The 25369-nt window shown below is 40.9% G+C and overlaps 2 protein-coding genes across 5 annotated transcripts; both read right to left on the reverse strand.

Annotated features, from left to right (window-relative positions):
* Positions 1–353: 353 nt before the first annotated feature.
* LOC133404029 (CD209 antigen-like) lies at positions 354–6120 on the reverse strand. Of its 2 annotated transcripts, none has more exons than XM_061679588.1 (7): positions 5916–6120; positions 5669–5746; positions 3658–3756; positions 2762–3556; positions 2235–2377; positions 1009–1118; positions 354–891 (listed from the first exon to the last, which is right to left on the reverse strand). In XM_061679588.1, exons 2-7 carry the CDS (start codon positions 5736–5738, stop codon positions 756–758), a joined length of 1353 nt encoding a protein of 450 aa, XP_061535572.1. In that variant the 5' UTR covers positions 5739–5746; positions 5916–6120; the 3' UTR covers positions 354–755. The 2 variants fall into 2 exon arrangements, with proteins under 2 accessions (XP_061535572.1, XP_061535571.1); XM_061679587.1 differs by having other exon boundaries at positions 5669–5837.
* A 2438-nt stretch (positions 6121–8558) lies between these two features.
* Positions 8559–24453, reverse strand: LOC133404030 (N-acetylaspartate synthetase-like). Of its 3 annotated transcripts, none has more exons than XM_061679591.1 (4): positions 24126–24453; positions 22251–22596; positions 20337–20501; positions 8559–8816 (listed from the first exon to the last, which is right to left on the reverse strand). In XM_061679591.1, exons 2-4 carry the CDS (start codon positions 22462–22464, stop codon positions 8647–8649), a joined length of 549 nt encoding a protein of 182 aa, XP_061535575.1. In that variant the 5' UTR covers positions 22465–22596; positions 24126–24453; the 3' UTR covers positions 8559–8646. The 3 variants fall into 3 exon arrangements, with proteins under 3 accessions (XP_061535575.1, XP_061535573.1, XP_061535574.1); XM_061679589.1 differs by lacking the exon at positions 8559–8816 and adding an exon at positions 14358–15822; XM_061679590.1 differs by lacking the exons at positions 8559–8816; positions 22251–22596; positions 24126–24453 and adding exons at positions 14358–15822; positions 20800–22241.
* Positions 24454–25369: the final 916 nt, after the last annotated feature.

A 25369-nucleotide genomic window follows, 5' to 3' on the forward strand; every position in this document is an offset into this window, starting at 1 on the left:
CACAGATTAAGAGAATCTATACAGTATACACTATGTGGAGACATCGACGGAAGGGAAATTAAAAGCTTTTTCACACAATGATTAGACCCACCTGACTGTGCCTCGCACAAGGATACCCTATCAGGGCCAAGGCGACTGAAGAACAAACCTGCAACCTTCACCTTTAAGTGTATGGTTATTTTCCCACTGGGGTTAATAAAGAACATCAAACAGAAACGATAGTGTGTACTTTGTAACTTCTATTCTATAGGAATCATCCCAGTTGAAAGGATAAATATTTGTACTTGGGTTTGCATTTAAATTGTGTTTCTGTGCCTCGAAGCGGTCAAATTACCACAGACAATATTTAAAACAATGTTTGATGATAGTTGTTGTTATTTATTTGTTCATGCAGATTGTTTATGCATTTTCATGTATTCGATGAAAGAGAATCCATACTCCAGCATCTTATCATTCATAATCAAGTCATTGTAAATGTATACATCCACGATTGACAGAAAGAAAAAAAAAAACTAGGAAATCTGAAGCAACAAAAGACAGGATTACTTAAATTTACTTCCATAACATTTAGTATTTTCTATGAATAAAGCTGTGGATGATATCTATATTTCAGTGTTTAAGGGGGAAAACCCTTTAGTACTGTACTTTCCTTTTAAGGCCCGCTCCTTAGGTACTGTATACGTTTTACAAATGTACCTATTATTCCACTCAAGCTCAAGCATTCAAAAAGTGGTAAATATTATTTATTAACGCATCTACATCTCACACACCCAATACCTCGTTGAACTACATTTTTCATCATTCCATTCGCCCATTCCGTGAGAACGGTGCCAAAACTCCCCACAGTCCTGGTTGCCATTGTAACTGTTCGGCTGGCTATCAGCCCAAAACCTGCAATGTCGAGAAAAACAATATAAATAATGTATATATTAAGGACAAATAAACCACACCAACAAGCCTTAATTAATGTGGTTAATAAAGCAAAATAAGAAAATATATGTTACTTACTGTAGGGTCAGTCGGGTTCCATCCACCCACTTCCACTGACCTTCTACTCCCTCATCAGTCAGTCCCATCCAGACCTCTTTGTTATTTGAAAACAATCCATTAACATATTGCTAGAAAAAGAAAGACAAAGGCAATGGTGGTTGTTTATACACCATATAGTGCTGCACAACAAAAGATCTGAAAATTGATTGCAAAATGGAGGAAACTGGCGGCACGGTGGTTGACTGGTTAGAGCGTGAGCCTCACAGTTCTGAGGACCCGGGTTCAATCCCCATCCCCACCTGTGTGGAGTTTGCATGTTCTCCCCGTGCCTGCGTGGGTTTTCTCCGGGCACTCCGGTTTCCTCCCACATCCCAAAAACATGCATTAATTGAAGACTCTATATTGCCCGTAGGTGTGACTGTGAGTGCGAATGGTTGTTTGTTTGTATGTGCCCTGCGATTGGCTGGCAACCAGTTCAGGGTGTAGCCCGCCTCCTGCCCGATGACAGCTGGGATAGGCTCCAGCACGCCCGCGACCCTCGTGAGGAGAAGCGGCTCAGAAAATGGATGGATGGATGGAGGAAACTAAATAAAACCTGACACGTGATGATATAAGTTGCTGGAAGGTGAGTCTGTTGCTTCCAGGTTATGGAACGCCTTGCGTTTTCTTCTGAGAAATGCATCCTGGCTTTATGTCTATCCATCCATCCATTTTCTGAGCCGCTTATCCTCACAAGGGTCGCGGGAGTGTGCAGCCTATCCCAGCTATGTTTGGGCAGAAGGCAGGGTACACCCTGAACTGGTTGCCAGTCAATCGCAGGGCACATAGAAACACACAACCATCCGCACTCACATTCACACCCACGGGCAATTTAGAGTCTTCAAATAACCTACCATGCGTGTTTTTGGGATGTGGGAGGAAACCGGAGTGCCCGGAGAAAACCCACGCAGGCACGGGGAGAACATGCAAACCCCACACAGTCGGGGCCGGGGATTGAACCCGGGTCCTCAGAACTGTGAGGCAGACGCTTTAACCATATATATGTATATATATATATAAATTGGCTATGAGTTTTTTTAATGAATTAATTGAATTGCCGTTTAAGCGCTCGTGTTGTGTGTTGTAATGTGTTGGTTGACTTGGTTTTATTTGAAACTGTGCAGCACTTTGTGATTCTTGCTCTGTGAAATACTGTACATTTTAAATAAAACATTTTTTTAAAGAAAAGTAAAGAATCCACCCACCATTTCCTCATTGCTGTTTATGATTACCAGGTCTGCTCCATTTCCTTGACAGTTGTTTCTACTCAGGTACCATGTCTTCTTGGATGAAGAAACAAAGTAGCAGCTCGTTCCAAACTTCTTCCAGCCACTTGGACAGACCTTGTCTGTAATGGAATGTGATTCACTGATTGGTGCAAATTAGTTGTTGTTGTTTTTTAATTCCAAAGGACTATTAGGCCACTGGTTAAGGCTCGGTTTACAAAAATAAATAAATAATAATAATATGAGAGCAAGTCATAGAAATATTGTCATGATTACCTTTTTTTTTTTTTTTTTTTTTTTTAGTATTTACATAAAGGAATTAATTGTCATCTCCCACCTTGTTCTTGTTCAAGTGGACATAGTGTGGACATATGTGTGGTTGGACAAACCACTTTTGTAATCAGTTTTATCTTGGTGGATATCTTTCTCACTCTCTACTGAATGCTATTTCTGTTACGTTTCCTTTTCTTACATAAAAGTAGCTAAATATGTTTTTGTTGCATTACCTATTACCGTTGCGTTCAGTCTTGTGACTTCAGCACGAAGCTGGTCTACCTCAGCACTCATATAGCTGATTTCCATCCTCTGCAGGTCTCGCTCTTCAGTCACATTTTTCAAACAGCTTTCAAGATATTTTTTCTCTTCAATTGCAGAATTGTAGGAGGCCAGTAATTCGTCAGTGGCTTTGGCGAGTGTGGTGTATGTAGCCTGTAGATTTTCTTTTTCCAACGTTAGATTTTGGTGACTGCTTGCAATGTTGTTCCTCTCACTGGAGGAGGTGTTGTATCGCTCCTGTAGGTGCTCAATATCCTTGATTAGGCTGTTGTAACTAATTTGCTGCTTCTCTTTCGACCTTGTGGCATTGTTGAATTTGTTCTGCAAATTGTCCCTCTCTTTAATCACAGATTCATAGTTGGCCTGTAATACATTCTTGCGCTTGCCTAATGATTCATATTGAGTTTGTAGTAAGTCTTTGGCGGTCGACAAGGCATCGTTATTAGTCTGCAACTGCTCTTTACTGGCCTTCAGCTGCTCAAGTTCTTTGTTAAGAGCAGCGTTACTGGCTTGCAACTTGCTTTGACTCTGTTTAAGTTGGTTTGCTTCAGCTGTTAGTAAGTTGTTGTTGGTTTGTATTTGGGTTGTCGATTTAGATATGTAGTTGTAACGTTGTTGTAAATGATCATGGTTGACTTCAAGATTCTTCTTCTCATTCTGTACACTCTTCAGGTTGGACTGTAGGTTGTCTTTCTCCCCTCGAGCAGCGTCTAACGTCTTCTGATTGTCTTTATCCACTTTCCAGTCTGTCACAGAAGATAGAAAATACATTCCAGTTTAGCAATTTTACTCCATTGCCCCGACATTTCATATTAGTGGCAATTGTAACAAAACAACATAGACTTACGGTGGACAGATTGACCTATGACTCCAACCAACAGGATAATGCACAGCAGCCCAAGGAAAAGCGTAGCAGCCCTAAAAGGGCTGTTTCTCAATGCATAAACTGAATAAGACGTCAAATTAGATTTGTCATATTCTATTTACAGTATAATATGTCTCTATAGTCAGGGAATAATGCACACTGATGAGCTAAAACATTGTGACCACATGCACATTAATATGATATCTAAGAGAAAGCAAAACAACTGTTTTATCAGCTGTACTGTAGTATATATAGACAACCCCAAGTCCAATGAAGTTGGGACGTTGTGTTAAACATAAATAAAAACAGAATACAATGATTTGCAAATCATGTTCAACCTATATTTAATTGAATACACTACAAAGGCAAGATATTTAATGTTCAAACTGATAAACTTTATTGTTTTTAGAAAATAATCCCAAAAAGCTGGGACAGGTGGAAAAAAAGACTGAGAGAGGGGAGGAATGCTCATCAAACACCTGTTTGGAACATCCCACAAGTGAACAGGCTAATTGGGAACAGGTGGGTGCCATGATTGGGTATAAAAGGAGCTTCCCTGAACAGCTCAGTTATTCACAAGCAAAGATGGGGCGAGGTTCACCTCTTTGAGAACTAGTGCGTGAGAAAATAGTCAAACAGTTTAAGGACAATGTTCCTCAACGTACACTTGCAAGGAATTTAGGGATTTCATCATCTACAGTCCATAATATCATCAAAAGGTTCAGAGAATCTGGAGAAATCACTGCATGTAAGCGGCAAGGCCGAAAACCAACATTGAATGCCCGTGACCTTCGATCCCTCAGGCGGCACTGCATCAAAAACCGAGATGAATGTGTAAAGGATATCACCACATGGGCTCAGGAAGACTTCAGAAAACCAATGTCAGAAAATACAGTTCGGCGCTACATCCATAAGTGCAACTTGAAACTCTACTATGCAGAGCAAAAGCCATTTATCAACAACACCCAGAAACACCGCCGGCTTCTCTGGGCCCAAGCACATCTAAGATGGACTTATGCAAAGTGGAAAAGTGTTCTGTGGTCCGATGAGTCCACATTTCAAATTGTTTTTGGAAATTTTGGATGTCATGTCCTCCGGGCCAAAGAGGAAAAGAACCATCCGGACTGTTATGGACGCAAAGTTCAAAAGCTAGCATCTGTGATGGTATGGGGATGTGTTAGTCCCAATGGCATGGGTAACTTACACATCTGTGAAGGCACCATTAATGCTGCAAGGTACATACAGGTTTTGGAGAAACATATGCTGCCATCCAAGCAACGTCTTTTTCATGAATGTCGCTGCTTATTTCACCAAGACAATGCCAAACTTCATTCTGCACGTGTTACAACAGCGTGGGTTCAGAGTAAAAGAGTGCGGGTACTAGACTGGCCTGCCTACAGTCCAGACCTGTCTCCCATTGAAAATGTGTGGCTCATTATGAAGTGTAAAATACGACAACGGAGACCCTGGACTGTTATACAGCTGAAGCTGTACATCAAGCAAGAATGGCAAAGAATTCCACCTACAAAGCTTCAACAATTAATTACCTCAGTTCCCAAACGTTTATTGAATGTTGTTAAAAGAAAAGGTGATGTAACACAGTGGTAAACATGACCCTGTCCCAGCTTTTTTGGAACGTGTTGCAGCCATAAAATTCTAAGTTAATGATTATTTGCTTAAAAAAATAAAGTTTATCAGTTTGAACATTAAATATTTTGTCTTTGTAGTGTATGCAATTAAATATAGGTTGAACATGATTTTTCAAATCATTGCATTCTGTTTTTATTTACGTTTAACACAACGTCCCAACTTCATTGGAATTGGGGATGTAAATAGAAAAATAGATAACAACCCAAATAGTTTCAATTTAATAATAACTTTGTTAAAACAGCACAAATCATATGTGAAAAAAATGTATCTTAAATATTCATAAAACAGAATATTTTATAACCATTTTTATACTCAGCATGGCAATAAACTGGAATTCTTTTACCTGACAATTTAAGCTTACTCCCATCCACCATAAGACGCTTGTATCCGCCATTGCCGTCATCCATATCCATTGTCGTCTCTGTCGATGTTTGGTACTTAACAGTCATTTTTGCAACTACTTCCCCTTTGTTATTGAAGTAAATTGATCCAGATACAAGTTGAGCTTTTTTCTGTATGAATATGAGCATTAGCATTTGATTTTCAATTTACTTTCAATTAAATATGATATATAAAATAAGAAGACTTACCACTCCTTGCAGTGACTATATAAATTCTCAAAAGTTGATTTCTCAACACTTGGTTGGTAAGTGAAGTTAGAGCAGTTAGTTAAATAGTTCCGTAGCAACGTTACCGATTAGAATCATAGTCCCACTTCATCCACTAATCTATCCTGTGTTTGCGACTGTGAGAAAAAAAAATACATGCAGAAGAAAAGGATGCACAACAGCAACTGAACTATTTCACAATATGAAAGAATATCAAGAAGAAGCAATTTTACAAACCACAGAGATGCTGAGCGTGCAGTTGTTATGGCATCATACTTGCAAAAGCAAGTCTGAGTCCGTTAGTTAACCTTTTCAGACCTGTATTGCTCACACAATAATCCTGAATATGCTGGTTAAATATGTACACAATTATATTCTTGACATGAAAAACATTCAAATCAGTTTTTAAAAATAATTTTTAGGGGCGGAGACCAACTTGAATTTTAAGCCCTTAAAGCTATCTTCTCACTGAGGTATCCATGAAGGTTGGAGGCGCTGATGACCCATGCTTAGACTTGGTGTCTGCCAACTTGATTGGTAGTAGCTGGCAAAACCCAGGAATGAATCCAATTCTGAAAGGTGACGAGGGCTGCTGCCATTTTTCCACAGCTTCTGTTTTATTGGGATCTGTGGAGAGTCCCTAGCTGGAAACGACATGCCCCAAGTAGTTAACGTTTTGTTGGCAAAAAGGCTCACTTCTCCAGCTTAGCCTTCAGGCCTATCTTTTATCACCATCATTTTATGTGGCCCGTCAACTTCCCTGATTGTTGCTCAAATCTGTACCAACATTTCAAACTGTCATATGTACAGTATACATATAACATTGAAATATTGCAAGCATTATTTTGTTACCAAACCCCTTTTTACAGTAACTTCAACAATAGTTGAACAAACTATTGTCCTTCTGATTTCCAAACTAGATATCCATCAATTTGAGTGTACTGTATATGTAATAATAAGAGAGGCGACTAAACATTTGTATGGTTTCACAGTCATAACGGCCCACGACAAAAATTGGTTTGAGAACCCTACCCTAGTGGGTGCTCGCACTCGCCCAGCTCCCCTTGAAGATGGGTGGGCCCAGAGGATTTGGGTCTGCCCATCCTCTGTGTGCCGACACAGCAACTCCGTACACCAGATGAATAACGTGCATGTATGACGCTATTTATTCACTAATATTTCTCTACAGACAAGCTATAGGTTTTAATTGCTTGTGTTGGGACCACTAACAATGACACAGCTTGTTTTATGACATCAACTCCCGGGACTAGCCTTTCCTTTGCAATACAAAGTTTTACAGGTGAACACACTGTATTCTGTAAGTACTTCCACCACACATCAGTAGCACTGCCTTGCTCCTTCTCTGTCATTAACTGTCCTCCGTTTCCTGTTCTATTGGTTAGTTGTTGCATCCTTTGCTCACTTGGTGCCCCTTCCGTTCACAAATAAGAATGTTATTGTAGTCAGATATCATGCTCATTCAGCTCTTGTTCTGCTGTGGTTTACATCCCTATTTCCCATGTTTGTTCTGTCACTCTGTCTATCCCCTCTTCCCCTTTTCTATCGGCTGCATTTTTTACAAGCATCCAAATATAAACAACCACAGAGGGAGTATTTCAAACTTCCCTCTTACACAGCAACACTGTTTCAGCACAAAAAGACATGTACATCCACCATTGTGCATGACCATGAGCTGAACAGGACAGGTTAAAAAATAATAATAATCCACACACACATCCACACAAAATGCATACATACTAAGATTGAGGAGTTGAATGGCTCAGCACTGAGGAACCAGGTGCGGAAAGGGGTCAAAGGTGCGGAAAGGGGTCAAAGAGGTGTCACAGCGCACGGCTGCAGGGAGACCCGACACACTGGTCAGAGGGGTGGACATAAGTTGTGCGCAGGAAAACATTAAATGTGCACCCGATTTGTTTGTATCACTGTGCTTTTGTGTACCACTGAGGCTCAAGTAGTGTTGCCGTTCACCAACAACTCGCTCAAACGAGCAAATCTTTCGAGTGAACATATTGAATGGAATCACTTCATGAACTGATTAATTCCTTTCTCAATTTAGCTTCGAGCCCGCGGCGCACAAGAAGGTTCCTCGCAAACGGCAACACTGTGGCTGCGTGGGTGCAGGGGCCACCGACAAGGTGGTGCCACAGCGGGCTCCATGGGGCATGGGTGTCTCTGTCTTGCTTGTACAGCAGCTACGTCGATCTGTCAAAATATACGCCAAATCAGCTGCTTGTGCGGTCCCATACAGCAAGTGCGAGACCCCTCAATGGCACCCCCCCCCCAAACTATGATCTTCCTCATCATTATCATTGCTAATAGCAGTGTGGGCTGGCACAACCACAGCCCTCCCCTTCTGCCATACATTTGAAATAACATGAAGATTTTATAAAATAAGTATCGAAGCAATGAATGAAAAAATATAAAATGTGTCTAAATAAATGTCTATTTCTACAGGTGTGTATGTACAGGCTCTTTACCAGCTGTGAACTGGCTGAGACTAAGACTAACACAATAAAACATAAAGCACATGCAAAAAGAATTGAGGGGGAGGTGGGTTAGACAGTAATGTCATTAAACAAAAAAATGTTTTATTCCTTTATTTAACGTATAGAACATACTGTATGTCTCATGGACATAAGTACATCCAGTGAGGTCGCTGGGTGATTTACATTTAATGGCCTGGTGAATGTATCTAAGCTACATGGGAATATCTTATTTGCTGATGATGTTGTTGTAAATGATCATGACTGACGTCAAGATTCCTCTTCTCATTCTGCACACTCTTCAGGTTGGACTCTAGATTGTCTTTCTCCCCTCTAGCAGCTTCCAACGTCTTCTGATTGTCTTTATCCACTTTCCAGTCTGTCACAGAAGATAGAAAAAGCATTGAAGTTTAGCAGTTTTACCCTGTTGGCAAACTTTTAATATTTTTGGCAATGATAACAACAAACTTCGACAGTGGACAGATTGATCTATGATTCCAGCCACCAGGATAACACACAGCAACCCAAGGAAAAGCGTAGAAACCCTAAAGGGGCTGTTTCTCAATACATAAACTGAATAAAACATATCAAACTCAATTATAAACATTGTATTTTTTATTTGTACACATAGTCAGGTACTAATGCACCTTACACTAACACGCAGCAATATTATGACTACTTGGACAATTCGTGATATCGATAAATGCACTTTTGGGCCATTTTCCGCTGAAAATTATCAGTGGCTGAGAATCAGTGCATCAACGTTGTAGACCACCACAGCTCCAGCCGCTCCACTTCCTGTCGATATGCAGACTCGTGTCCGTCTTTGATGAGGCCGATGACTGCGGTGTCGTCTAAAAACTTCAGGAGTTTGACAGCCGGTTGTGTTGAGGTGCATCCGAGACAGACATGTACATCCACCACTGTGCATGACCATGAGCTGAACAGGACAGGTTAAAAAATCCCCACTTCGATAAGCGTCCTCTTTAGCCTGGCGAAGTTGCTTAAGTTTGCCAGTGAACCACGTTTGTTGTTATTGAATGTGCGAAATGACTTTGTTGGTACGCACACCTCTTCACAGAAACTGATATGGGATGTGACAGTGTCCGTATATTCATCCAGGCTGCCAGCTGAATTTTCAAAGACACTCCAGTCTGTGCAGTCAAGACAGCTTTGAAATTCTATCTTTGCCTCCTCGGTCCACATTTTCGCTGTTTTCACCGTAGGCTACGCACATTTAAGTTCTTGCCTGTATGTTGGTATTAAGTGAATGAAACAGTGATCAGAGTCCAGAGCTGCACGGGGGATAGCACGGTATGCATTATTTAGCGTAGTATAGCAGTGGTCTAAAATGTTATTTTCTCTGGTAGGAGAGTTAATGCGCTGCTTGTATTTAGAGAGTTTGTGGTTGAGTTTAGCTTTGTTAAAGTCCCCGAGAATAATGAGGGGTGAGTCTGGGTGTTTCTTTTAAATTTCGTTTAATTGTTCAGCGAGCGTTAGCAGTGCGGCATTTGTGTTAGCTTGGGGCGGAATGTAAACAGCGGTGATAATGAAAGTGTGAACTCATGCGGCAAGTAGAATGGCTTACAGTTCTAAAACAGCGACTCTAAATGCGGGCTGCAGTGTGTGGTGAGCTCCGTGACCTCCGTACACCATTTTTCGTTGATATAGAAGCACATCCCGCCGCCTTTTGTTTTCCCCTTATAACGCCATGACACGGTCTGCCCGGTGAAGATGGAAGCCTGGAAGCATAACAGCGCCGTTGGGGACAGCCTCACAAAGCCAAGTCTCCGTAAACCACAGGGCGGCAGAACTTTTGAAGTCTTTGCTGGTCTTTGTCAGAAGATGAAGCTCATCCATTTTGTTGGGTAGGGAGCGTAGATTCGCGAGGTAGATCAACTGAAACGGCTACCTGTATCCTCTCTTGCAGAACTTCACTTGGATGCTGGGGCGCTTCCCCCTACGTCGCCTCCGTCTCCATGTGCCATAGACCGCAGTCGCCCCCCTGGTGAGTAACTCAGGGGAAAAAAACTGAGCGGATTTGCGAAAGTTGGTTGTATGTCCGGGGTAGACTCCCTGATGTTTGGCAAGTCTTCCCTTGTGTAAGTAAGTCGCGTAATGTCTCCATAGACTCACAAAAAACACAAAAACATAGACAATACTAGAGAGCACGTAACAGAGGAGTCCACACAGGTAGGCGCCATCTTGGCTAGCTTATACTCAAGAGCTCATAGTTAGCATATAGCATATAGGTAAATGTTACTGTTAAAACAGCACAAATGACATATAATATGAAAAACAATTTATACCTGGAATTTAAATGATAGGGAACATTTGATGACAATTTACTTCAGTATATTATAAAAGTTATAAAATCATGTTACCTGAACATTGAAGTTTGCTACCATCTGTTAAAAGGCGTTTGTAGCCGCCATTCCCATCAGCTATGTCCATTGTCGTTGCTGTAGAAGTAATTTTTGCATCTGCTTCAACTTTGCTGTTGAATTAATTTGTTAATCCAGGTACAAATTGAGCTTTTTCTTTATGAATATGAGCATTAGTATTTGATTTGTTTTCACTTTTTGTGAGATATGAAAATGAAAACTCACCACTCTTCAGTGATTATATAAATCCTCAAAAGTTGATTTCTTAACACTTGGTAAATAGGTGACGTTAGAACCGTTAATTAAATAGTTCCTTAGCAATGTATTCAATTTGTATCATAGTCATACTTCATCAGCTAATCTATCCTGTGTTTGTGACTGTGAGAAGCAAACCAGTTTCATGTAGAAGAAATATTTGCACAACAGCAACTCAGGCACTATTTCATAATATGAAACAATATCAGGAAGAAGTGATCTTAAAAACCACAGAAATGCTGAATGTGCAGTTGCAAACAAAAGTCTGAGTCAGTTGATTAACTTTTTCTAACTTATTTTTCACACAAAGAATGCAGTGCAGTGCACAATGGGGGAGGTCCAAGGGGAACAAAAAGACTTGACAGCTAGCTTGTGGACAGGGGCTTCGCGCTGGCATAGCCTCTTTAGATCACCTCGTTGTCACGGCGTGGAGAAGCCCCAGCAGTATGTATTCCAGCCACTGGAGGGCTGGTGACCAGTTCAGGGTGTATACCCTGCCTCTCGCTCAAAGTCAGCTGAGATAGGCCCCAGCACACCCGTGACCCTAGTGATGATAAGTGGTTCAGGAAATGGATGAAGGGATGAATTTCTGAAAGCAATTGCGACCTCAGCCACCAGGAAAACAGTTGGCAACACGCTGTGCCGTAACGGACTAAAATCTTGCAGTGGGCGCAAAATCCCCCTGCTCCCATGTACAGGCCTGCTTTAAGATCCCAAAGTGAACATTTAAATGTTTATGATGAATGACCAGTACTTAAGTCCAAGTACAAATCCTCATTTTCAAATGTTACGCCAATAAAAGTAACCAACTCAAATTATGACCTGAATAAAAGTACTTGCTTTTAAAAGTACTCAAGTGTTCAAAGTACTTTTCATCACAGCATGTGTCCTGTAACAGTACATTCAAAGAATCTGACTGTATAATGTAGAAAATGAATTTATTGGAATTGAAAATGATTGAATAATAAGTAAACTGTCTTGAAACAAACCTAAACTGACAAAAGGAACAAAACTAATGTTATTGTTCTCTTTGCTTTTTTATTACAGAAACATCACTTCTGTTCAACATAAAATTGTTAATAAAAACCTATTGGATCAATGACAGAGCTTCTTTTAAACTTTACAGAGAAAGTTAAATTTGGGGTTCTTGCTTTCCTCTCTCTCCTCTAAATCTCCTCCACTGCCACTTTTATCTGCCTCCTCTCCTCTTCAATTTATCATCATTCATCTGGAAGCATAACAGTGCCGGTGGGGGGGTAGGCCTTACCCGAGGTTGAGTCGCGGGGACAGCAGCTTAAGCTTAAGCAGGGAAGCCTAGACTTCTCTCTCCCCTGTGACTTCATCCAGCTCTTCCAGAGGGATCTCGAGCCATTCCCAGGCCAGCCGAGAGACGCAGTCTCTTCAGCGTGTCCTGAGTCGTCCCCAGGGCCTCCTCCCAGTGGGACGTGCCCGGAACACCTCGCCAGGGAGCCGTCCGGGAGGCATCCTAACCTGATGCCTGAGCCACCTTATCTGGCTCCGCTCAATGCGAAGAGCAGCAAACCAATTCTAGTTAGAACAAATTGTATTCCATTACAGGTGGTTTGGGTAGAGGAAGGATGGAAACAGCCGCTGGTGCTCTTTCAATCGCTTTATTGAACAAATGGAGACAAAATAGGCGGCACGGTGGACGACTGGTTAGAGCGTCTGCCTCACAATTCTGAGGTCCCGGGTTCAATCCCAGGCCCCGCCTGTGTGGAGTTTGCATGTTCTCCTCCCACATCCTAAAAACATGCATGGTAGGTTAATTGATGACTCTAAATTGCCCGTAGGTGTGAATGTGAGTGTGAATGGTTGTTTGTTTATATGTGCCCTGCGATTGGCTGGCAACCAGTTCAGGGTTTACCCCGCCTCCTGCCCGATGATAGCTGGGATAGGCTCCAGCACGCCCGCGACCCTAGTGAGGAGAAGCGGCTCAGAAAATGGATGGATGGATGGAGACAAAATACAGAAAAGTGAAGCGTATTCTTAGTCGACTTGCCAACGACCTCAACTGACGCTATCACTCTGCACACAAAGTGGCTAAAGCCAGTAAACAGCCATCTGTACGTCCACATACGTCCACTTTCCCGTCATTCAACCCAAATTTTCTTCACGTAAAACACAACAAAACTGTGATAATTGTTTTTAGCACTAAGGAAAACAGAAATGCTGTTCGTAAATACCTCGAGTCACTGTTTTTAAAAAAAAATTAAAAAAAATAAAAATAAAAAAACCTTGGTGTGCTGATAGATTCTGATCTGACTATCGGCAGTCATTCCATATAAAATACCAAAACTAACCTTCTACCAGCTGAAGAACATATCTCGAGTGAAGGGTTTCATTTTCTAAGCAGACCAGGAGAAGTTCAGCTGTGTTTTTATCTCCAGTATACTTGACTATTGTAATGGTCTTCTGACTGGACAAAAGAGCATTAAACAGCTGTGGCTCTTTCAGAACGCTGTAGCTTGGGTCTTCTGACAGAACAAACAGATCAGAGCATACTCCGATTCTAAAGGCTTTACACTGGCTCCCAGTCAGCTGTAGAATAGACTTAAGTCAGGAGAGCGCTTTAAAAAAGAGCAGCATGGAGGAGGAATTCAAGAAATTTAAATCTATTCGAGGCCACATGTTGAATTTTTGTACATAAATCATTGTTCTGCTCTAAGTTCCAGTCAGGTGTGTAAAACACTGGTGTGAAATCAAGACAATGGGCCTCATTCACAATAAATGCAGAGAGTTGTTCTTACTCTGCACACAAGTTGAGCGTATACGCCAACCCACCATCAAATACATGACACGTATGTCCTGGCAAATTTTCTTCGCTCAACCTTGCGTATGTTAGTGAATCAGAATTCATTCTAAATGACAAGCTTGTGCTCATGAGCTGCTGTCTGCATAAACCGTACCCTTATTTCCCTATAAAAGTGCATTCGTCTGACGCATTTCAGTCAATGCACAGAGCATTCAAGTCACAAGAGATGGCTCCAAAACTTGAATAACTTTCTTAAAGGCGAAGGAAAAACCAAAGGCGAAGTTATTTATTTATTTATTTTATATAAGAATACATTGTATGTGCCACCACTAATCAAAACACGCTATTAAGGTTAACGTTGTGTTCATGACCGAAATTAACATCACAACTACCCCCACGATGGTTACATACGTCACGTGACCAAACCTCAGAATTTTATTTAGGGCATTACAGTAAAAACAAGAAGAAAAAAAAAGGCTGAATATGATTGAAGATCCCATTTTTCAAATTGTATTTATTTTCTCTCACACACCTTTCAAAAATGTTAAAACAAAGGCAATTAAAAGGTATTATTTAATCATGCCAAATGTCAGGTGTGTTATGTGACAGAAGAGTCTCTGCTAGGATGAAGGGCAAAGTTTATAAAACAGTAGTGAGGCCAGCCATGATGTATGGATTAGAGACAGTGGCACTGAAGAGACAACAGGAAGCAGAGCTGGAGGTGGCGGAAATGAAGATGTTGAGGTTCGCTCTTGGAGTGACCAGGTTGGATAAAATTAGAAATGAGCTCATCAGAGGGACAGCCAAGGTTCGATGTTTTGGAGACAAAGTTAGAGAGCGCAGACTTCAATGGTTTGGACACGTCCAGAGGAGAAATAGTGAGCATATTGGAAGAAGGATGATGAGGATGGAGCTGCCAGGCAAGAGAGCTCGAGGAAGACCAAAGAGAAGGTTGATGGATGTCGTGAGGGAAGACATGATGGCAGTTGGTATTCTAGAGGAGGATGCAGGAGATAGGCTTACATGGAAAAGGATGACGCGCTGTGGCGACCCCTAACGGGACAAGCGAAAGGAAAAGAAGAAGATTTAATCATGCAAAAAAAAAAAAAAATAATAAATAAAAGAGTTGGTCTACCACAAGCTTGACACGCATAGCTAGAATGTAGATTGCAAGACTTGCAAGACTGGCAGTACCAATAGCGGATTTTGATCATTTTATAAAAAACAAAATTCATAGCGGAAATGCTTATTTTTTTTAACCTTTTATTCTTAAGAAAAAATATAATTTAGTCAAAGCTGTGTAAATGTGTAATTATTATACCTCGAGATCTTATTTTTATTACTTTTAATCTCGCACATCCCCGGAGTTGCATTTCCCACATTTGAGGAATACCTGCTAAATTCCGACAGACAGAATGAGTCAACATCAAGTCCATCGACGATAAACGTTGCCGTCCTGATTTCAGACATGTTAGTGTCATTATTTGTCTGGTGAAATTATATTTTTAAATCCAGGAAATTCATTTTACAGTTATGATAAGGACAAACGTTTACTGTGTTGTTTTGCACCTGTTATGTCTCCCAAAGTGGTTTCTGTCCATTTAAAGGCATGTTTTTCACTTCTAGTCTATAGTGATGATGGCAGACCCTATAGAATATTCTATCCAGTAGAGACTGTGTTGCACCATGTGGCATGTATCCATTTGTGATCCCACTACATTGGAATCCCAGTCGCTGGTAGAGCTGGTGCGCAGCGGGTGAGTAGGCTGTGGTTCCCAGGACAACAGTGGTGTATCCCTGAGTTAAGGCAAACTCCAGAACTTTAAATCCAAGGGCCATACCCACGCCACACCTCCGACACCTACGGTCAACTGACATGCGCCTCAGCTCAGCAAAACCTCCTGCCTTGTAGCCAACCATCGCTACAACACCTACCACTTGGCCTTCTCGCACTGCAACCCAAAGGCGGCAATCTGATGGAGAGAACACAGAATTTAAGTTGAAAAGAAATAAAATCTAGAGTTGGCCTTCTCAGCACAGATATTCTTGTATTAAAACAGCTAATGATATTGTGTGTGAAAAGGATTGTGTGAATCAGTTGGTGTGACTCATTCACAGGGTGTCATCTTGCAGAATTGCTAATTCTGAATGTATTAGCATGATAGCTCTGTATTTCTCAACAGATGAAAATATACAACAACAAAAAAACCAGCAAGACGCTCAAGTAAAGCAATTTGCGGCGATGATGTCATGGTCCTCAACGTTCAGTCAAATGGCTCTGACTCCCACTAATACTGCTCACATATTTGCATTGTGTCAAGGGTTTACTGTGATATGTTGTGATGTGATGTGCAGTGCTCACAAACCATTGATAATATAATGTAACTGTATTTCATTTGTCTGAAATCTCAATGTAGTTTATTACTCCTATTTACTCAAAATTAAGTCACTCTTGTGTCTTTTGTCTGCTTTATCAGCAGGGTGACACCAAAATGTCTGTAGACTTGGTGAAGGGTTGGAGGATACACTGAACATGAATAACATATCATACTCTATGAAAGGACAGATTAAGTGAGTGATCATTTTGATGTTAATACTTCCTTTACACCTACAATGAACTGTTTTCCATTTAAAACCTACACCAGGGGTGTCAAACTCATTTTCACCAAGGGCCATATTGGCATTAGCGATGCCGTCGAAGGGCCAATTAGATGACAATAAATGTAACGAAATGTAATGTAAAATAAATGTAACGATACTCTTCAACATATTATTAAATAACTGTATTTATTATTACTTATCAGAATCATCTTTATTTGCCAAGTATGTCCAAAACACTCAAGGAATTTGTCTCCGGTAGTTGGAGCCGCTCTAGTACAACAGACAGTCAATTTACAGAACACTTTGGAGACATAAAGACATTGACAAAAAACAATTGTGCAAAAAGATGCAGAGTCCTCTAGCACTTAGAGCAGTTCGAATGACTAATATTGCAATGACCATTGTGCAAAGGGCGCTGAGACTTCAAGGAGTGTATGCGGTTTAAAGTGACGAGTAGTGCGATCATCTGGGACAATGTTGGTTGTGCAAATGTTACAGATTGCCCTGGTATTATAAGATGACTCCTAAGAAACTATTTAAGTAAATAAAGAAAAATATCTCCAAACCCAAGTTATGACGTTAACTGCTTCAAATCGTCTTTTGTTACTGTCATGGGTGTGTGTTCTGGTTGTTGTTTTCCCCCTGTCTCGTACACACCTGCTCCTGAGAGCATCTTCCCCACCTGTGCCTCGTTTAACCTAATTACCCCATGCATTTAACCTCGTGTCTCATTCTTTCTCGTCGCCAGTTCGTTGTACCTTGTCGTCGCGTTCCAGCATTCCTTGTTTCCACGTCACAGACTCACAGTAAGACTAGACCCTGTTCCGATTATCGACCTCGCCTTTCAGCCTCACGTTTTTGGATACTGTTGCCTTTTTTGGATTGCCTGCCTGTGTGCTGACCTCTGCCCGTATATTAAACCTCTCTTTTTGAAACTGTCCATTTGTTTTGGAGTTGTGCATTTTTGGGTCCTATCCTCTGTTCCGTTCATGACAGTTACACTTGACAATTTTGTCCTACTCAGAACATTGGTGACAGAGTGAGCATTTTAGAAATACAAATCGGCCTGGTATAAAGTGCAAAGGGAAAACGAACCGCTAATGAGAAATATGTGAATAGTGAATATTGTAAAAAATTGTCTGCATAAATACAGAATCCCATGGACACAGCAGAAGAAATATATATATTTGTTTTTCCAATCTTTGTTGAAAAAGCCTTCTATCTGAATACAATTTTTCACTTCCTCGACATTTCGGGTTCATTTGTAGACGTTTCTCAAGTCACTTATAAAAGTGCTTTACACTGATGCGGTTACACTACCACCTAGTGGTAAAATGGCAGTAATTTGTAAGGCAACGATGTATTATGGGAAATGTAGTTGATGGTGAATACACGTGTAAACTGCTCAAATGACTTAAGACCTTTCAATACCCCACGGGTCACATAAAATGACACGGCAGACATTTGGCCCGCGGGCCATGAGTTTGACAGAGGTAACCTACACTATGTTTTCTCCATCCATCCATCCATTTTCTGAGCCGCTTCTCCTCACTAGGGTCGCGGGCGTGCTGGAGCCTATCCCAGCTGTCATCGGGCAGGAGGCGGGGTACACCCTGAACTGGCTGCCAGCCAATCGCAGGGCACATACAAACAAACAACCATTCGCACGCACAGTCACACCTACGGGCAATTTAGAGTCTTCAATTAATGCATGTTTTTGGGATGTGGGAGGAAACCGGAGTGCCCGGAGAAAACCCACGCAGGCACGGGGAGAACATGCAAACCCCATACAGGCGGGGCCGGGGATTGAACCCGGGTCCTCAGCGCTGTATATATATATGTGTGTATATATATATATGTATGTATATATACCGTCACTGAGTGGGAACTGAACCCACACTGCCCGCACCAAAGTCAGGCGAGTGCACCACTACACCATCAGTGACTGTGTGTGTGTGTGTGTGTGTGTGTGTGTGTGTGTGTGTGTGTGTGTGTGTGTGTGTGTGTGTGTGTGTGTGTGTGTGTGTGTGTGTGTGTGTGTGTGTGTGTGTGTGTGTGTGTGTGTGTGTGTGTGTGTGTGTGTGTGTGTGTGTGTGTGTGTGTGTGTGTGTGTGTGTGTGTGTGTGTGTGTGTGTGTGTGTGTGTGTGTGTGTGTGTGTGTGTGTCTGTGTGTGTGTGTGTGTGTGTGTGTGTGTGTGTATATTTTCATTCAGTCACTGATGGTGTAGTGGTGCACTCGCCTGACTTTGGTGCGGGCAGTGTGGGTTCAGTTCCCACTCAGTGACGGTGGCCACCAGAATGCTTGCTGCAGACTTCCACTTACATTTGAGGGTATTTATGATCAGTTAAACAGTGTAGGAATTACAATAGTTTGTGTTTCTGCCTTCCACTTTTTAAAGGCTAGCTCGCTATATGCTAGCATCGTGTATCCTCGGGTGAAGCAAAGTTTCCGTGTTAATGAAAACACCTCGCTAGTTGATGGACAGGCCTGCCTTAGGCAACCCACAATAAAGGGCCACTCTAAAACGTACAGTTTTATCATACAGCACAATGCCGCAGATATCGCTAAGTTTTGAGGGAGCATGCAATTGGCATGCTGACTGCAAGAATGTTCACCAGAGCGGTAGCCTTTGAATTGAATGTTCATTTAGCCATCATCAAATGCATTGCAAAGAATTTGCCAGTGCATCTAACCAGCCTCACAACCGCAGACCTTATGTGACCACACTAGCCAAGGACCGCCACAGCCAGCGTTTTTACCTCCAAAATCCACTGAGACCAGCCACCTGGACATCTGTTGCGACAATTGGTTTGCATTACCAGAGAATTTCTCCACAAGCTGTCAGAAACTGTCTCAGGCAAGCTCATTAGCATGCTCGTCATCCTCAACTTGACAGAAGTTTATCATAACCGACTTGAGTGGGAAAATGTTCATATTTGATGGAGTCTGGCACTTTGGAGAGGTGTTCCGTTCACCAATGAATTCCGGTTTTCACTGTACATTGCAGATGGCAGACAGCGTGTGGGTGAGCAGTATGCTGATGTCAGTGTTGCGGATCGAGTGGCCCATGGTGGCAGTGGGGTTATGCTAAGGGGAGGCATATTTTATGGACAACATACATTGGTGCATTTTATTGATGGCATTTCGAATGCACACAGTAACCGTGACAAGATCCTGATTCACATTGTTGTGCCATTCATCCGAGACCATCGCCTCATGTTGCAAGGATCTGTTCAGAATTCCCGGAAGCATCCCGGTTCTTGCATGGTCGGCATGCATGCACTGGACATGTCACGCATTGAACATGGTTGAGATGCTCTGGATCGGCATATACGACATCATGTAACAGTTCCTGCCAATATACAGCAACTTGGCACAGCCTTTGAAAAGAAGTGGACCAACATTCCACAGACCACAATCAACAACCTAATCAACTTGATGCGAAGGAAATGTGTTGCACTGTGTGACGCAAATGGTCGTCACACAGGATACTGACTTGTTTTCTGACCCCCGTCCCCTTCCCCAATACAGGAAAACGGCACATTTTAGAACGCAGCCTAAGGCACACCTGTGCATTAATCCTGCGGTCTCATCAGCATCTTGATGTGCCACACCTGTGAGGTGGATGGATTATCTCGGCAAAGGAGAAGTGCTCACTAACACACTATAAATTTAGACCGATTTGTGAACAATATTTGAGAGAAATAGGACTTTTGTAAACATAGAAAGTCAGAGTTCAGTTAATGAAAAATAAGAGCAAAAACAAGTGTTGCATTTATATTTTTGTTGACAGTATAAAATGTCTAGCATACCTCCAAATAACTTTTTAAAAATTATTTTATATATATAATTTTGCCTTTTTGAGGCTTAACCAGTACTACTTACTTGGTGATTTCTTGTAAAACTCTTCAAGGTGACCCATGTCATTGCTCATGGCTTCCTCCAAATAACCACGAATCACTCGCCTGCTGCAGAAGTAACGTGCACACAGCACAACTGCAGGGAGGAGTCCTATCACCCACCAGCGCATCGTGATCACAAAACTGACAGCTGATAAATAAAAAATAAAAAAAAAGATAAGGGCAGACGTATTCATGAAAAAAAATAACATATATCTAATCATCTTTTCTCCTTGGCTACCAATTATGCTTGGAGAATTTTCGCATGGAAAAGTGAGTAGGAAGTATAGGAATACATAAAAGATATAAGTACTGTGCAAAATTCTTAAGCAGGGTACACAACTACAGATTTTTAACCTCTTCATTAATTTTTAAAATATAACAGACCCCACATTCTGCATGATGAGGTAAAAAAAAAAAAAAAAAAAAAAAAAAAAAAAAAAATTCACCATCTTTGCTTATTGCTTTCATCGGGCCATCTTCACTCATGTGCATAAGAGGGAAAAGCATCATCATTTCTGGCTCGGCAGATTCTCCCATCGACTTAAGTCTGTCATTTAAACAGCTTAATGCCAGGTACGTGCTCTGCTATAAGAAGTCAAAAGCCTCCAGAAGGTGAAAGATCATATTCTAGTGCACTGGCATACATCTATACCAGGCAAGTGCACAGACATTTTTCGGGGCAGGTGCTCTATCCAAAAAATGGCGCCCATCACCAACATTATTTATACAATTGAGAAAAAAACAGTAGTCCATTATGTATTTAATTTATCTACTTCTGTTAAGACAATCACAAATTCATAATTGAACTATTAATAAAGGAGATGAAGGGAAGATACAGTGTATATAAAAGGTCAACATACCTCTGTCCAAATGAAGAGGAGTGGGGGATGAGCGCAAGGTGGGAGCATACATACAATTCTCCCAAGGACAAAAAAAATAAATGTCCGATAGATTTCAAAACACTAAAACTGATGACAGAGAGGGTAATTGTTATTTTTTAATATTGATTATTGAAGAGAAACGTGCTGCAGCAAAAAAGGCATTGTTTTTTGGTTCAGGGCAAAAGGTCAGGTTCTTGAGACCCCCTAGTGGCTTTGTGTCCACGTGCCTGCCCTATAGTACATTAATTTGTAGTCTTAAGCTCTCCAGCCAAACCAATCACCCCTGTGCCTTACAAGTGCTTATTAAAGTAACAAGCCAATTGATTTCAATAATCTAGAGCAGGGGTTGCCCACCACTGTGGGCGCACAGAAAAACTGAACAAAATATGTTTTTATTGAGCTGTGAGTTGGCTATTACAGCGTTTTAGCCATCATATTGATTGGTGTAGAATATTCTCACTAGCAGACTTTTTTGAGAGTTTTTTTTGTTTGTTTGTTTGTTTTTTTTAATGGTGCTCACCGGCAACTACAAGAAGCAATTCTGCTTTAAGCATGGCCCCAGTCAACATTAAAAGACAAGCCATCGGAGTTATTTTTAAAAGAAAAATAGACTAGATGGGACAGGCTCACATACAAAAAGATGTACGATCGTAAATGTTAAACAGGATTGACATTCACGATTGTCATGGTGTCCGAGTAGATTGGGGAGAGAAAAAAAACAAAACTTTTTACACACCCCATACCACAGGATAATTCTTCAGGGCAATATTTCGGTGATATCTGCGATGGGGTCTTGGGTATTAGGGGGAAAACGTTCAAATATCGCCTGGTTGTTGTTATGTGTGTACCCTGCTTTAGACCACCACGAGGCATGATGAATATGTATGGCAAGGAAGAACAATGTTTAATCACAAAAGGAACTATATATTTTTAACTCAACCTTCCCTCCTTGTTGACAACAAACACTTTCAAAGATGGATTGTATGTGAGACAAATATATGACACTAAATCTGTACCTGCCATTGTCAAATAGAGCAGGAGGCTCTCAGGATGATGTCTCAAGCCTCTGAAGGCCGTGTCAAATATCATCTCCATCATCCCTTCACAAAAGATCCGTTGTACATGCACTTGGTCCTCCGGCTCAAACTCACGCACAACGACAGTTGAAGGTTTTGTGTTTTTTCCATTTCGAGGTTTAGTGGCCACACCGTCCAATGATTTTTCCTCCATAGCAAGTTTTTGCTGTTCCTTATAGAAGGTTATTTCAAAGATCGGTTTGTTTGTTTTCTTCCGTTTGTTTTCTTATCTCGCTAAGAGAAGTGAATATTTGAAGTGTCAGTCAGAACAAGATGGGCAGGTTCTCTGGAAGTAAAGTAAAAATAATGACATTAGAAGCGCATTGTTGCAATGAAGCAAAAATGGTCACAATAATCTACTGTAATGTGTTTTTAAAGTGACAGAAGGCTAGCAACCCAACCCTCTTTGCTACAATTTTAAAATAATTCTCCAGTATACCCATTTCACTAGGGTTGGGCATCGAGACTCAAGAACCAAATGGAACCGGGACTAACATCCCGGTTCTCCCGGAATTGTTCAAATTAAAACATTTAATTAAATAGTTGAAAGCATTTGTCAAAACAAAATACAGGAAGTCCTCGAGTTACGACGTACTCGACCTACGACGTTTCGACTTTACGACGCCCGTGCCTCGTCCGCCATTTTGTTCCAGCACCGTAGTGTTTCTGCTTAGCTAGTGCATAGTGCTTGTCTGTGTTTGTGCCCCGAGACTATATTTGCCTTTTTTCACACTCTCAGCAGTAAAGGTAAATACAGCATCTTATTTTTTTTTACTTTAATGTATTCTAGTTTCTACATACAAAGTGTTAACATACAAACAAACAACCATTCGCACTCACACTCACACCTACGGGCAAGTTAGAGTCTTCAATTAACCGAGCATGCATGTTTTGGGGATGTGGGAGGAAACCGGAGTGCCCGGAGAAAACCCACGCAGGCACGGGGAGAACTTGCAAACTCCACACAGGCGGGGCCGGGGATTGAACCCCGCTCCTCAGAACTGTGAGGCAGACGCTCTAACCAGTCGTCCACCGGGCCGCCGTTGGGATGTTGTGTTAAACATAAATAAAAACAGAATACAATGATTTTCAAATCATGTTCAACCTATATTTAATTGAATACACTACAAAGACAAGATATTTAATGTTCAAACTGAGAAACTTTATTGTTTTTAGCAAATAAGAATTAACTTAGAATTTTAACACAACACAATGTCCCAACTTCATTGGAATTGGGGTTGTAATTCAGAATAGTGATACTATTGAAATTGTGATTGTAATGTGTACATACAGTAGAATCATATGAATAAAATGTCACAGTGCTGTATAAAGAGTCCTTTCCTTTTGTCAGTCTTCAAGCTCATGTGCATGAAAAGGAGCTCAAGCAATCACAGTTGTATGTTGCTCTACATTCTTATCGTATCTTATTCAGTTCAAATGGGTTTGCGCTGTAGTTTACCAGGAATGTACAAATAAGTGTTTGGTGGCGCTACCCTTTTTAAAGGGAAAAGAATCCACTGGTTTGGTCACGAGTCAACTTCAGTGTGCCTTCATTATGTGTCATTATTATCATCTTGTAACGGATATGATGAAATTATTATTATTTTTTTTTTTAAACACACAACAATGAGTGTGGTATCGATGTTAAAATTCCTGTCGACCTGGATGAGACTGTAACAACCACACTATGCACTGTACTGTAAGGCTGTCACTGATGTGTTATAGTTAGATTAGAAGATGTTTTCTATTTCATGGAGACAGAAATAGCTGATTCAAACGACAAACATTTTGAAAAGATGAGTAAATTGTACTTACAGGTTGCAATAATGCTTCAAAAGCCACTCGTCAAGCAGGAAGAACACTGATTACTTGCGTCGTATCTGAAATGGTTTCCTCCCAGAGAGGATTGTGTCAACGACACTTACAAATACATGACACTTGCTCATGCGCTTGCTTAACAGTCCTGGTTACACATGTTCATTACCTCCAACCTGCACTGTCCTTTGAAATATCAGAATGGTCCAGGTGAACTCGTTTGGAAAAACAACTTTCATTGCTATTCGGGGGAAGAAAACTAAAATAAAGTTTCACACATATACACTTGTTTAACCGGCCATAACTTGCAGCCTTGTCTGGGCGTAGCCTCAAGTTTCCACTGGCAGATAAAAGCCCCTTATCTTTATAAAAAAAAAAAAAAAAATACAAAGTCATGTACAGTCGAGTAGGACCCAGTTTGTTAGGTTGGTAAAGAAATTCACTAATTCCAATTAGTTTCCAATTCCAATGGCTTCATCTTGCTAACATTACTTAATATTTATACATTTGTATGCCTGAGTTTCCTTTAAACCTTTAATCTGCAACATGGCTCCAAAGTGACCCGGTTGAGTTTTTAATTGTCTAAATCTTTGCAGTATGTTAATTTCATCAATCGGTATTCATCATACACCGTATATCCTTTTTCGTTTTGACCAAATAACATTTTTGCATCACTTCCCTTGCAATGTTTCCAAAAAGTATGTACAATGTACGGCGGAGTGTTTCTATATCTTATCTTTCTTTATTTTTAATTTACTATTCCAAGTATGCAGTCAATAGGAAGTGTATTTGAAACAATCTAGGATTGGTGTCACATTAAACCAGTATGTCGACAAAGAGATCCTGCAGCGTTTGCTTCATTCAGTGCGTGTGAAACAGCAAAGTTGTGGCAAGACAACCCGTGGCTCCTTCACCGTGATAACGTGCCTGCTCACAATGCCCTGCGGCATCCGGCAGTTCCTGGCCATGTGAAGAGTAAATAAAACCTTATAATTACATTAAATTGTTCCATTTTAGTTCTATGATCCGCGCTTTACATCGATTTTCTTTTTCAATCCAATCATTTCAATGATTTCATCATTAAACTAGCTGAATTTTCATATTTCATATATTATGTTTTATGTGGAGTTCCTACAATCTAAGAGGGTTTTCTCCACCACAAAGCAATTTTGCCATTGCTTTGAATGTAGACACCATACATAAACACCAAACATGAACTCTTTCTCTGTTGGCTCAAAACTTAC

Source organism: Phycodurus eques, chromosome 6, assembly GCF_024500275.1.
Source record: "Phycodurus eques isolate BA_2022a chromosome 6, UOR_Pequ_1.1, whole genome shotgun sequence".
NCBI lineage: Eukaryota > Metazoa > Chordata > Actinopteri > Syngnathiformes > Syngnathidae > Phycodurus > Phycodurus eques.

Bases quoted from the DNA above. Each gene is read 5' to 3' on its own strand.
- LOC133404029 (XM_061679587.1), bottom strand. From the start codon at position 5,774: ATGACTGTTAAGTACCAAACATCGACAGAGACGACAATGGATATGGAT. The intron at 3,757-5,668 runs GTAAAAGAATTC...CGTCTTATTCAG, and splicing joins GAGTAAGCTTAAATTGTCAG to TTTATGCATTGAGAAACAGC. The intron at 2,378-2,761 runs GTAATGCAACAA...ATTCCATTACAG, and splicing joins ACTGAACGCAACGGTAATAG to ACAAGGTCTGTCCAAGTGGC.
- LOC133404030 (XM_061679589.1), bottom strand. From the start codon at position 22,464: ATGGAGGAAAAATCATTGGACGGTGTGGCCACTAAACCTCGAAATGGA. The intron at 20,502-22,250 runs GTACAGATTTAG...TTTATTTATCAG, and splicing joins GCTCTATTTGACAATGGCAG to CTGTCAGTTTTGTGATCACG. The intron at 15,823-20,336 runs GTAAGTAGTACT...TCTCTCCATCAG, and splicing joins GTTTTACAAGAAATCACCAA to ATTGCCGCCTTTGGGTTGCA.